Genomic DNA, 13012 nt, shown 5'->3' with positions numbered 1-13012 from the left:
GAGGGGGTTTTCAGCCTCCCCACTCCCAGCCAGAGTGCTCAGCTACCTGCAACCCTTCCCCCCCTCCCCGCCCCGGCTAGAGTGCCCAAGCTGGCTGGGGCTGAGGGAGTGGGAAGGTTTGCAGCTAGCTGGGCACTCCAGCCGGGAGGAGGGAGGGTTTGTAGCCTCCCCCACTCCGTCAGCCTCTAGCCAGCTTGAGCACTCTCTGGCCAGGAGGGGGGGTTTGCAGCCAGCCAGGCACTCCATCCAGGAGCAGGGAGACTGCAGATGCCCCATCCCCCAGCTGGAGTGCCCAGCTAGCTGCAAACCCTGGGTCGTCGATGCTGCGCTGCCTGCTCTGCTGCCCTTTTCCAGGCCCTCGGGAGCGCAGTGTGTGCGACTGGCACAGTACGCATGTGACTGGCACGGCACGAAAGCTGCCTACCACTGCAAGCTCCATGCTGCCCTGGCCACGCTTCTTCTGTGTGCATGAGGGCAGCACAGGGTTGTGCCCCTCACTGCTGCCCCCGCCTGCAAAGGAAGCATGGCCAGGGCAGCACAGAGCTTGCAGCAGCAGGCAACTTTTATGCATGGCCCCCCTTTTATGCATGGGGGTGGGCTGTGGGGGACATTTAATTTTAGCCATGGATTTTGGAATTTTTATCAGATAATTTGTGATTTTTTTATCACAGAAAACCAGGATTCCTGATTATCACATTTCTTAACACCCCTGCCGAGTCTGGAATCAGTTACAAACAACTGATGCTCATAATTGCACTCTAGGTGTACAGAATATTTTCAGGATTTTTCTGGGAATACCATAGTAATGAAGGTGCTAGCAGTTAATTGAGTCTGCAGGCAGGCTTCCTCCAGCCATTCAGCTCAACTTTTATAGATGACTAGACAAGCCCTCGTGATTAATTTTAATGGAGTCCAAGAACATTTGTGTGGAGTCTGCATTTTCAGAAGAGCATTAGCTTGCAAATGAAGGGGTGACCCAAACTTTAGTAGTTCATGCCAGATAATAAAACCTCACTTTTTCCATTATTTGTATGCAATGAAGAGCTCGCTTCACTAAGGCACTCCAGGAAAAATGTGAGTCACCTTGCACATCATTAGGTTTAGATGGGCAGCTCTGGGTAAAATGATTTCATAATGATGAGCATTAGCCTAGAACTAAGGAATAAGAAAAATCTATTAGGTGATAAATTCATTCATGTCTTTTTCTCCTATCTCATCTCAGCTAAACTTTCTGAGTGGGAGATAGATTTTTCCATGTGTTTTAAGAAGTAACACAGCATGTTCTGTAATTTTTTTCTTCTCCACATGCAAGTTTTTTCTGTTGTCAGGGTACAGTACCCCTTGTACTGTTGGAAGTTAGGGTATATTAATCCTAGGTAAGGAATGACAAAATTCTGGTGAATTTCAGAGGAGATGCACCATCATTGCCAGTTCAAAACCAAAATATCTTCCAAAAGAACTGGATCCAGATTATTCCTCAACAGGTCTCCAATAGTCAACCGTAAAATAAACCATGGCAACCATTATTTTAGTTTTTTATTGTAAAAATCATATTGCTAGGACTTGTAATGTTTCTTTGTGCATATATTAAATAGTCAAACCTAGATAAATCAAAAGGAGATACATAAGGGTGTTGTTGCTGTGGGGGGAACTAGGGGAAGAGACATTTACCATAAAGTGTCCAACTAGGAACACTTATGTAGTATTACAGGGAAAAAATTCAGCTGGCTGGATGGAGAACGTTTTAGCGTGGAGCTGTTATTTTCTATCGTTATAATTGGCAAAACCTTAGCAAATGGGGAATACCATGGGCTAGTAGGCAGATGGACTAGATTATGATCAATTAGACCAGTAGGGGGCTGTCCTTTTTGGTAGCTGGACCACAACTTAGCCTCACATTCTCCCTAAGTGTTCCTCTGATCCCTTTCCCTTGCCCAACCTGCTGTTCTGCTTTCTGCATTCTCATTACAGTTAATTCTGTTGTCATTAAAATCAGCAAACTTTATAATGGAGCAAATCTTAGCAATAGCAATGCAGAACTCAGACATACTTAAAATAGTAAAATGATCACATCCCTATGGTTTCACAACCATCACTGAGACTTAAGTACGTTATTAAAAGGGAGGAAAGGAAAAGGTTTGGGGAGGACATTAATACTATCTTCTGTATTCTTGTGAATGAAGTACACAGACTGAATCAGAAAACAATGTTTCTGTTTTAGAAAGAATCTGAGGCATTTCTCTTTGCAAGCAGGGGCAATTTGCTGTAGCCAGCCTTCCTTTGATCTAGTTGCAGTTATTTATGTATAGAAGCACATCATTGAACCAATATGAAAAAAAGCTTTGCTTTTTGGGCCACATCCTCAATGTAAAGTGATATACCTCCACTGAAGCCAATGGAGACTTGATGGTTTACCTTAACTGAAAATTTAGCTGCAAGTATGTCCCATGCAACAGGTTGAAAGTTGTTACTGGTTTGGCATGGCTGTGAACTGTCCTGCCATTACTCTGGTGTGATGTAAGTGCAGAAATCCAAGCTTTTCCATAGTACATTAATCACGAGAACAATTCTTGCATAGATAACTGTACCTGCCATGACTGCCCCCAGGTCAGGTCTTGCTCTCAACTACTTTCAAGGCTTTAAAGAGCTCAATTAGTATTTCTACATCTGTGCTAGTTAGGGCTTGAATTAGAAGTGTGTGTGGGGAACATCTCTGGCCTGCTCCTGATCTTTGCCTACTCAAGGCACCAAAATGAAATACCATTCAGTGCAGAGGATCCAGGTGTTCCAGATACAGCTATTAGCAGCTGAAGGACTGCTCAGCTGCCAGACCAGTTCATTCTCCCTTGCCAAGACTGCCTCACTGCTATGTGGGCCTTGCCCCACAAACCACTTACTGCTTAAACAGCTCTGTGTCCTGTTTTATTCAGCTGCTTCTACAAACCAAAATAAGGGAATCAAGCACTCAAACCACTGCTGATACTTCCTGCTTGCCCTTTTCTACATGAAGGAGTAAGGTGGGGGTGGGTGGGGGAAAGGGAGACTACTGTCTAAGGAGCTGTTTTGTCATTCTGATGATGACCAGGGAGTCTGACAGATGGCTACAGTCTTGACAGTAATCTCTACTTGCTCCAGAAGAACCATCACCTAAGTCCCTGCAACACTATAATTAGGCAGCAAGCAGGGCAGAGTGGTCCATTAGAGACTAACTGGTTCAGAGGTGTGACCTTGTATAGGCAATATGATGTCTTGGGAGAAAAAGAAAGTGAGAGAACAGTTTCCTTCTAGGATAAGGATGTATAATCCCCTATTTACGGGTGAGTAAGCTGAAGCACAGAAAGGTTCAGTGACTTGTTTGGTTATGGTGGAGATCAATGAGGGAGATAGGAATCAAATTTGGTGCTCTGGTCCCCAGTACTAACCACTCAAATCAACTATTAGTGAAATGGGGTAGGATGGAAGAAGTCTTTTATTAATGAGTCTTACAGCACTGTCTTCTAGACTTGCCAGTTGTCATTCTCCTCATGTTTACTCTCAGCATAGAAGCTGGTGTAGCACAGCTGACAACTAATGAACTTTCCACCAAAACTTGCATTACTGAGTGAATACAGAAATAAAACCAAACTATCCAAGCAGCACCAGATCTCAGCCAAAGAATAAATATTTTTTATTGTGCAGCAAACCATTTTGTCCTAGCAAAAGCTATAAAGCTACAAGAAGCTGTTGTTACTTGAGGTATGTGAGGTTTTTTTGTTGAACTCCTGTGTGAGATGAAGAAATGAAGTGTTTGTAGCACCTCTGCCTAACCCCAGCCCCACACACAGGTAGTGATTAGTAGAGAACATTACAGGTGAAGTTACACGTTACACTTAGACCATACTAAAGGCACTTAAAATGTAATCCTCCACACCTTAAAGCTTGTTATCTCATGCTAAGTGCCTGCTGAACTTCTCAAAGTTATACCAGGTGAGGGTTAATTCTGACCTCATGTGTTAATTCTAGCTCATGTTAAGGTAACTTCAGTCTGCTCCATGGAGATAAAATGAGCAATTTTGAGTCTTCCAGCATCCCAGGATGCCCTGATCCCAGCCCCCACCTTCTCATCCAGGGAAGGGATAAAGCCAAGGTGTCCTGCCTCCTAGCCACCCCTCTGCTTGCCAGCTCTCAAGTGGTAAGTCAGAACTGTGCAGGCAAGAAATGAGTGACTCCTTACAGTATGTTCTAACTTTAACATCACTTAACATTCCATAGATTTGGTATGGTCTACATATAACATATGACTTCTCCCTAACTACCCCCTTAGTAGTAAGGCCTTTGTTAGAATAACTAGAGACATTTTGAAGCGGCTACATAAGTAGAACAAGTGCAGAATCAAAGTAGTCCATTACTTTGATACTTGGAGGAAATTATGGTCATAATGACCTGGACATCAGCACTTGCAGGTTCGTTTATATTAATGTGAATGTAAAGTGTATAACAGCAGGAGGAACCAAGGGGAAGTCTGTAGCCTGCTAATTTAGACAACTCCCAGAAACTCCCAGGGGCTGGGGGGCAAGGGAAAAAGGAAGAGGAATCCTGAGGCTAGAATAAGGGGAAGAGCGAGCAGCCTGCTCACCCTTCACAAAGGAGTACACAGTGGGAGATCTCACTAGCTTTGTCAGCCAGGACTGTGAACTGGAGGCATGGGTGTCTGGTGCCTCTTGATTCCCCTGGCGGCCGATCCCGCTGTCTGGGGGGGCACCAAACTCACTCACAGTAGAAGCGGCCACACTGCTTTCGGAGCTCTGTGGCCGCTTCCGGAGCTCTGTGGCCACTTCCAGAAGCGGCGCAGCCGCTTTTGCTGGCAGCCACACTCCCCCACTAGTGCTCGCAGGGGGGGAACTGGTACTCCCACCTGCCCCCCTGCCCGCTGGCTACACAGGGAGCATGGCCTGACAGGGTGTGCACAGGCGCTCTCAGGGGGTATACATGCACCCCCATGCACCCCTTATGCATCACCCCTGACTGGAGAAGCTGGACTCAAACTTGGGGGCAACTGCAGGCTGCGGTCTGAGTACTCTAGAGACTAAAGGCTTGCCTGGGGACAACTCGGGAAGTATAGGGGGAAATTAAGGTGCTGAGTGTATGTTACCACAGTATTGATGTTTCTTTACGTTTTACCTGTTCCCTGCCTTTGGGCCACTGGCCTGTGACCCCTATGATTTCCTATATAACAGTGGGAGTTCCACCCTGCTTCTTGTGCCAGTTTCTGCAGGTGCAGGATTCACACAGCACTTAATTACATAGCATAGAGAAAAAGAGATTGAATGAGGATACTACCCAGTCAAACTTCTGTAGAGAAGAAACATGCAGCTATATGGAGGGAACTTCTTCTCCATCCTGCTTTGAAAGGTGAAGAGGTTTGTGGAGGAAATCTGAAAATGGTTACCAGCCTCCAAAATAAACAACAGGCCATCCACTTACCTGGACTACCAGCCAGAGGTAAACATGTCTCTGTCTCTCTTGAGGGAAATGCTTGTACTGCTACCATATGTAACCAGTGCAAACATTGTTGGTTTCTTTTCTATCATATCACCTCTTGACTCCCTAAAGCAAGAAAGCATTTGTAGAAGTTCCACAATTTACAAAATCTGCCTACATGTATCTTACAAATTCTGTTTGAAGTTTATTATAAAAGCTGTTTTTTATGAACTGAAGATGATGTGGTGCCTGTGATTGTAGGAGGTAGACTCAGTGGCTCCAAAAGGGCAGTTTGTTCTTGCCTGTCAGAATGGAGAAGATTCAGCATTCAATCATTTGTGATAGAAAAATTAATATACTACTTCTAAGAGAAATTTCACCAAGAAAGAACAGCCTAGTAATAAATTATGGGGCTCTCATGCTGAATTATTCTGTATTACTGTCAATTTACATTACCACAGTGATGTAGTTGCTTTCAGCTATAAAAGATTTGTAAATGATTGTGTCCACCTTGGACCTGATCTAAAGGCATTGCCTTTTCTGGGCTTCAGATAAAGCTATGCTTGAATATATGCTTCCACTTCAACAGAACTCCTCCTTGCAGATGCAGATTGCAGTCTTCAGTTTTTTTCTGAATAATGCTGAACAATATAGCTTGGCCTTAAGGGTTAATTACTTTTGCAAAACGTGGCTTTCAATTGTTGTTCCTCCTGTTTAAGAATCATAGTTCATAAATGTAAAAATAGAACCTGTTTTTGCTTGAGCTTTTTAATGCAACTTTATCTAATGTGGAGCTCAATTACTGTATGGTTGACACATTTAAGAAGAATGTGCTTAATCAACTTAATCTTTCAGTCTTAGCTCCTAAGTTCACCAATCACTATGTGCTTATTCAAGTAGGTTACTTCTGGTTTGTATAACAACATTTTACTTCTGTCAGCAACAGCAAAATTAACTTTGGCAGGAAATGCCCCAGTAGGTCATGCTACACTATTTCTGTTGCTGTAACATTGCAAGTCTGAAACACAGCATTATTGTGTCATTGTGTAAAGCCTGAAGCATCTATACATTTAAATACTTCAACTGTGTTCATAAACTCCAGGCCTAACCTTCTATGCTTAGAAGTAAATGACTCTATTTACAGTACTAAACTATTTTTAACTATTGCCAAAATCTGTATGGCAGGGCTGACCCTTCTAGGTAGATAGGAGTTCAAAGGGGAAGAAATCTAAGTGAAAATGCTAAATAAAAAATACGCAGTAAAATTGTTAGGCCCCCGATGCACATTACCTTTAAGATGCAATTGACAAATGCCTTAAAATAGTAACTGAGCCACATGTACAAGTCAATTTAAGGCTTGATAATGCAGTAAATGAGCCACAAACTTATTCCACATTTAATATATAATAATTTTGTGGCTCGTTTGCATCATGCCTTAAACTGAATTTGAGGCCAGGTCCGGTGTACAGGGAACCCAGCATCAGGCTGCAGTAGTCCAGTGCTGGGATCCGTGTGCCAAACTGATTGTTGGCTGAGGCCAGGGACCAGTTTGGCTCTTGGTCCTAACTGACAATCAGGTGATTGGTTTCATCCTAGATTCCCCTTGCTCCAGCAAGTAGGGCATGATTGGGATCTAATGCCTAATCCCAAAATTGTGTATTCTGCCATACACATGTGGTATGGAAGGATGTGAGAATATTGGGATTGAGGATAAGATCCCATCATGGCTTCAAGTAATGTCTGCCAGAGGCCTCAATTGAACATTAACACCAAAGCGGATTGAAGACCAGTGCTGGGTTTCTTTGTGTTGTGTTAAGTGAAGTTGAGTCAAAATTCCATCATAGTAACACCTCAAGTTTTATCAAGGAATCAGTTTATTTATTGAGTCACTTGGGAATGATACAAAGCCTCTTGGTGTCAGTTAGAAGCCTCTTGGCATATTTCAAAAGCTCCAAAGTCCAGACTGCAAATGGATCCTTAATCTCTATGGTAGATGTTGGAAATGGAGATACCTGCTAACTTCATGTGTCTAGAATTACATAGCAGCCGAGCAGAGGTTTTAAGAAACATTGTTTTGGATTTAGCCTCTTAAGTCCCATTGTCTCTCTTGGGACCTAGCTAGTTAGGAGTTGAAGTACTATTTTCAAGAGAGACTTATGCTTCTATCTTGCTGAAGCATTTCTGAAAATTTTCTCTCTGTGCTAGTGAAGTTCATTTGAGAAATTATACGATAGAATTTTTGAGGTATTAAAAAAACAGCAATTCCCCTTAAGGCATAGAGAAAATTACTAGAGTGGCTTAGCTCCTTATATTCCTCTCACGCTTCTAATATTTCCCAGGTTAATTTAAAAAAAAAAAATCAACCTGAAAAGACCACTAACTTTTAACCTGTTATATGCATAAAACCTCAATGATTTCATTCGAGTTGTGTGTGTAAATGAGAACAAAAACAGATTTACACTGAGTAACCTGTTCTAATGTCTTTTTTGTACCTGGTTAGGGCTTCATTCCTTGAGGGCAAAGCATTTTTAAATGCCTATATAGTTCCTAGTTCAGCATTTTATACTTTTTTCACCAATATTATAAGGTACCATTTGGTTATGACTCTGTTCCCAATTCTTTTGGGGACTGTTGGCATCTCATTTTTAAATGAATCCAACAATGTTACTGCATACAGTTCTTCTAGGCTTCAATGGGAGTTCACCAGATCAAACAAATGTAAGACTGTGGGGCTTTATTTTTTGATAATATAAGCAATGCAAATAAAGATAAACTCCTTTGTGACCTGAGCAACAGACAGGAGATTAGAATTGGCATCTATATCACAACCATTTACTATCTAGTCCTTTTGCAAAATCTACATATTTTATATACATACAATAATTCACCTGCATCTAACTTAAATGACCTAACAGACAAAATCTTTTAGTGTATGAAATGGTATAAATCTTAACTAGTGAGATTATCAATAACTGGAAAAATCTTACTTAAGCTTCTGATTTAACTAAGAAAATCTCAATCTACTTTAATGGTTCCTGTAATCCTGCTGATTTGACTGCAGGAATTTTAATAAAATGAAGTATATGTAATAAGAAAGAAAAATGATCAAAACCATAAATTGCAACTTCCATGTTCATGAAGTTTTTAATACTCATTTTACTAAGAGATGCAGAACAATGACTATTTTATTTCTAGTTGTCAGCAGCCAACAAGATATGAATGAGTATTAACTTCAAACAAAAACTGATTCATAACATCAAATTGTGCACTTAAAAAATAATTACAAATCATTTTAAAAAGGAAGAGTAATAGTGGAAGCAACAATGAATATAAAACATGATTGATAGGTTTTAAAACAAAAATAAATTCAAGTATTTGTAAAATTCCTCTGACATTGGTCTTGAAATTTTGTTTGTGCAATACCCATCTTTGCATAGTAAAGAAAACTTTGTACAACTCCAGTTCTATGTAGTTTGTTTCTTTTAACATGCACCTACAATATATTTTTTGTTAAATTTGCCTAGTAATTTTTTTCTTATAAGAGGATTAGGCTCAATTCAGTGGGATCATGCAGCATACCAGTATGAGCAGTATAGTAACCATACATTTTCCTGTCCAGATGAATTATTAAATAACAAAGCAAAAGTATAGCGGGTGAAATGGGAACTTGTCATTCCTTAAACATTTATTCTGTTGATTAAGATTAAAAGGTGACATTTTTATCATGATAAAAAAATAACATAATCAGCATATGTACTCTAAACATTTGGCAAAGTATGGCTTAGGAAATAAACAATGTCTAGCTGAAACATTTAGACTATATAACCTTCTAATACCACAGAAAAAAATTATTAGTATCCACTTGTGTGGTGATGTGGTTATGTGTTGTCATTTACATTCTGTACATACAGAGCATAAAGCTTGTGTGTTTTACAAATACACGCACACAGCTAAACAGTGGAGCATTAATTCAATCAAGAAATCATATTTCCTATGAAACTGCTGGTGTAACAAAAAGTTACTCCAACACTTACCATATGTACATAATATTTGGGGACCACTGTGGTCTGATTAAAAACATCACATCGCACATTTACAATGTTATTCTGTGAAATGTTTAGTGTCAAAGGTCTATTACACAGGTAGTTATTAGACACCTAATTGATTTTGTAACCACACTGGCACTTCTACTATGGTTACATTTTTTTGGAGTAGAACCAAAATATGAAGCTTAGAACCTGCTAGAGAGTGTCATGTCCTCTGTACCCTGTAGCAAACTGGAACTAAGCAACAAGGTACTAGAGGACAACATTACAATGCAAGTACTTTGAGATCCCCTCAAAACAAAAAGTATTAATTGTCATGGCTATTAATACAACACAAATGTTACTCTGAAGTTAGGTCATGCTGAAATAATTGTGAATACTCCTATTCTATACTGTTTAGAGTGATCAGTATCAACACAGACTACCTATATCCAGCACCTTTTACTCAGTGTTAACAAAGTATGTGCAAGTAAGTTAAAGCTGTCTAAAATATCATTCGATAAATAACTAACTATGGTTCTCATAGAGGAAAAAAACTTCTGAGAATGTCTAATCTGAAACAAACTTGAAGCAAAAAACATTTTATAGAAAATGTAATGAGGAGAATTGTGTAATTAATGCAGTACTGATTTTTGGCAAGTTTTTTTTAAAGTGTATATCTCAAAGCTAAATCGAGAAATTGATTTGACATTTGAACAAGAAAAATGAACACTGATTATAGCATTTTTAACCTATTAATGTTTAAGATAAATTTCCTCTCTACTTTTGACTTAAGAAAAGACAAACACCATTATAACATTAGCTTAAACTCTGATAACTACTTGAATTGGTATAAATTAATAAGTTCACCTGAATTGCATGAATGTACATTAGCATAAATGAGAGTTAAATTTGGGCTCTACAGCTTTGCCTTGCCTACGTCAATGAGGGCTAAACAACTGACAATCTTAATGGATATACTTCTACTGACTTCAGTGAACTGGATTAGAGTATGTGGAACTGTATAAATAATTATATGTTAACCCTGAAATAAAAACCGAGCAAAGCTATCAGTAAAAGGACTTCTTCAGATTATACTTTGACAGTGTAAAGAGGGGAACCCAGAGTAACTTGGATGACTAGATCATTTTTGTAGGCCTGCCAGAAGGAAAGAGAAGAATCTGGAGAAAAATGAGAGCTTTAGCCTGTCTCAAGCTTTCAGCATTTTGTGAATATTTTAAGGCTTACTTAAGCTTGTTTTCCTTTCACATGAGAGAGAGCTAGACAGAGGAAAATAGTAGATAAAATTAAAAGATGAGCTTGGCACTTTTGTGATTAATTTGAGAGCGTGTCAACTTTCTTACATTATATACAGAAAATTTGCATGACAGCCCCAAAAAAGTAATTTGAGAGACTTAAACTCATTACATACATATGCATTTACACCTTTTACATTTTTAAATTTTTTTTTTTTTTGGTTTCAAGCATACAAACTTAGAGCACACCTGTTTTGGTGCCAGAACTCCCTGCATCTGCATGCTAGATCTGCCTTTTTTGAGCAAGCCCAGAACACCCGCTATACAACATGCTAGAAAAATTAAAATTTAGGGGAGCAAAATTAAACCACCAAAATTAGATTTACATAAAGAATAGAACCTTCGATAAAGAAATGCTTCGATATATCTCTGTGAAAATGATATCTCAAAATCTCTTATTTCCATATTTACATTTTCTTTTCTTTCTAGACTAACTATACACGTTATCCTCACTGTTCAGAGAAACAATAGCTCCCATACCCAAAGGAATTTTTATCCAGTATAGAAAACAATGATTCTGTAGAGTAGGGAACTATTCACTCCAAAGAGACAGAATGCATTGCAGTGGTGAAAGATTTAAGAGCTTGTATCAGCTTCTCTGTGTTCTGTATTTGTTGCTTTCCTCTCTGTATATATTTGGTTGCAGATTTTGCTTGGGGGTTGGCTTGCTAGCTTGCTTGTTGTGTATATATGCCATGCAGTTTATCCTTTCAAAAATTAGCTCATCATGCCACTGGAGTTTGTCATTAATATGAAAAAAGTCATGCCAACTCAAGTTATAATATTTTTCCAGCAGACTGGGAAAAATAATCTTCTGACAGTTTGCTATTTTTAAACAGTTCTCTTATTGCACTTGGTTTATTTGTCCCTTTCTTCCTTTATTTGTCTAAGAAAACAAGAACAAAAAACAAGTTTGAAACAGTTTTCCCTTCTCTGTTGTTGCAGTCTTCATTTAAAAAAGAGAGAGAGAGAGGTGAAAGGAGGGAGTATCTGAACTTATCTCCAAAAAGGACAGTTTTCCTTCATCCCTTCCCCAACACCCTCACTTTAGGTCCATAGTAGTCAGTGCCACTCCAAATGTTCTTCTTCACTGACTTATTTTCTGCGCAGCTACAGCAAAGACATTGTATCCACAATCCAGTAGTGCAAGGAGAGGCTATTCCAATTTAAGTTTTTCAGATAGGGCCTTGCTGACTTGGATCATACCTTCTCTTTTTGACATTTCTTCCAAGTTGCGTTAGAAGTAGATGAAGAAAATAGGAGGAAAAACACAAGACATTAGTTGGGCATAACATAAAAGTAAAAGTGCTAACACCATAGTAAAGTAATAAGCCCACTCTGAGGCACTCTCAACAAACTAAACTTACAGTAAGGGAATTATACTGATTTGATAGTGTGAGGCTTTAGATACTTGCTGTTACTTTATCAATTCTTGGTAACTCTTGGGAGCTGAAAGCTAAATATCTTAAATCTATAGCTATGATTATATACAAAGCTTCACATTGCACAGCAAAGCTGTACACATTGACAGAAAAGCATTTGCATATTGCATCTTGGACCATTCAAAATGCTCACATGTCAAATGCAAAGCTACTGGCTGTTGTAACAGTGACCCACTGATCTCCAAAATATGTCCTCTTTGAATGAGGTCACCATACCCACTTGGGTGTCCAACTTTGACTAGCGATGCTGAATCTGCAAATAGCTCATCCCACTGTAAGTCATTCTAGTGCCTCTGTTATGAGCCCTTACCATATTATGGTAAAAAAGTTCTGAATCTCCAATAAAGGGCAAAACGTAGCAGATACTGAGACACAGCATTCGAAGGAGAATGGACAAGTTATTCTTATTAGTTATGAAGAAGCTTCTGTGCCAATGTCCATTCTTCTACGACACTGATACCCTATGTTAATAAACAGCAAGACATTACAAGGCAACAACAAAAGTTAGTGCAACCTCCCCATAATCTGGCTTTATGTGGGGCATCAAGCAAAGGGCTCATGCATTTAGTCTTAACACTGGGCGTGTGCACCACTACCGCCACCAAATTTTCATGCAAAAACATAGAACGGGAATTCACAAGTTCCCTAAAAATTATACACAAAAAGCCCAGGATTTTCTATTCTTCTGTGCCCTCCCCACATCATTGCTGCAGTGTTCATGAAAGCAAGCTTTTACTTAAGTGGGTTCAGGTGACTTAAGGATGAGTGC

The 13012-nt window shown here is 39.6% G+C and overlaps 1 protein-coding gene across 5 annotated transcripts in view; it reads right to left on the bottom strand.

Moving 5' to 3' along the window:
• Positions 1 to 5641: 5641 nt before the first annotated feature.
• The window catches only part of ADAM23 (ADAM metallopeptidase domain 23), a 192704-nt gene continuing 185333 nt past the window's right edge, over positions 5642 to 13012 (bottom strand). For 3 of the 5 annotated variants that reach the window (XM_019492165.2, XM_014594373.3, XM_019492167.2), the window contains one exon: positions 8579 to 12025. In XM_019492165.2, coding sequence (XP_019347710.1) covers positions 11977 to 12025 — 49 coding nt within the window. In that variant the 3' untranslated portion in view covers positions 8579 to 11976. Of the gene's footprint in view, positions 5763 to 8578; positions 12026 to 13012 lie in introns of those variants that run through there. The other 2 variants (XM_019492168.2, XR_009462034.1) reach the window with 2 other exon arrangements.

This window comes from Alligator mississippiensis, chromosome 4 (assembly GCF_030867095.1).
Source record: "Alligator mississippiensis isolate rAllMis1 chromosome 4, rAllMis1, whole genome shotgun sequence".
Taxonomy (NCBI): domain Eukaryota; kingdom Metazoa; phylum Chordata; order Crocodylia; family Alligatoridae; genus Alligator; species Alligator mississippiensis.
This window is presented reverse-complemented; position numbering and strand designations above follow the sequence as displayed.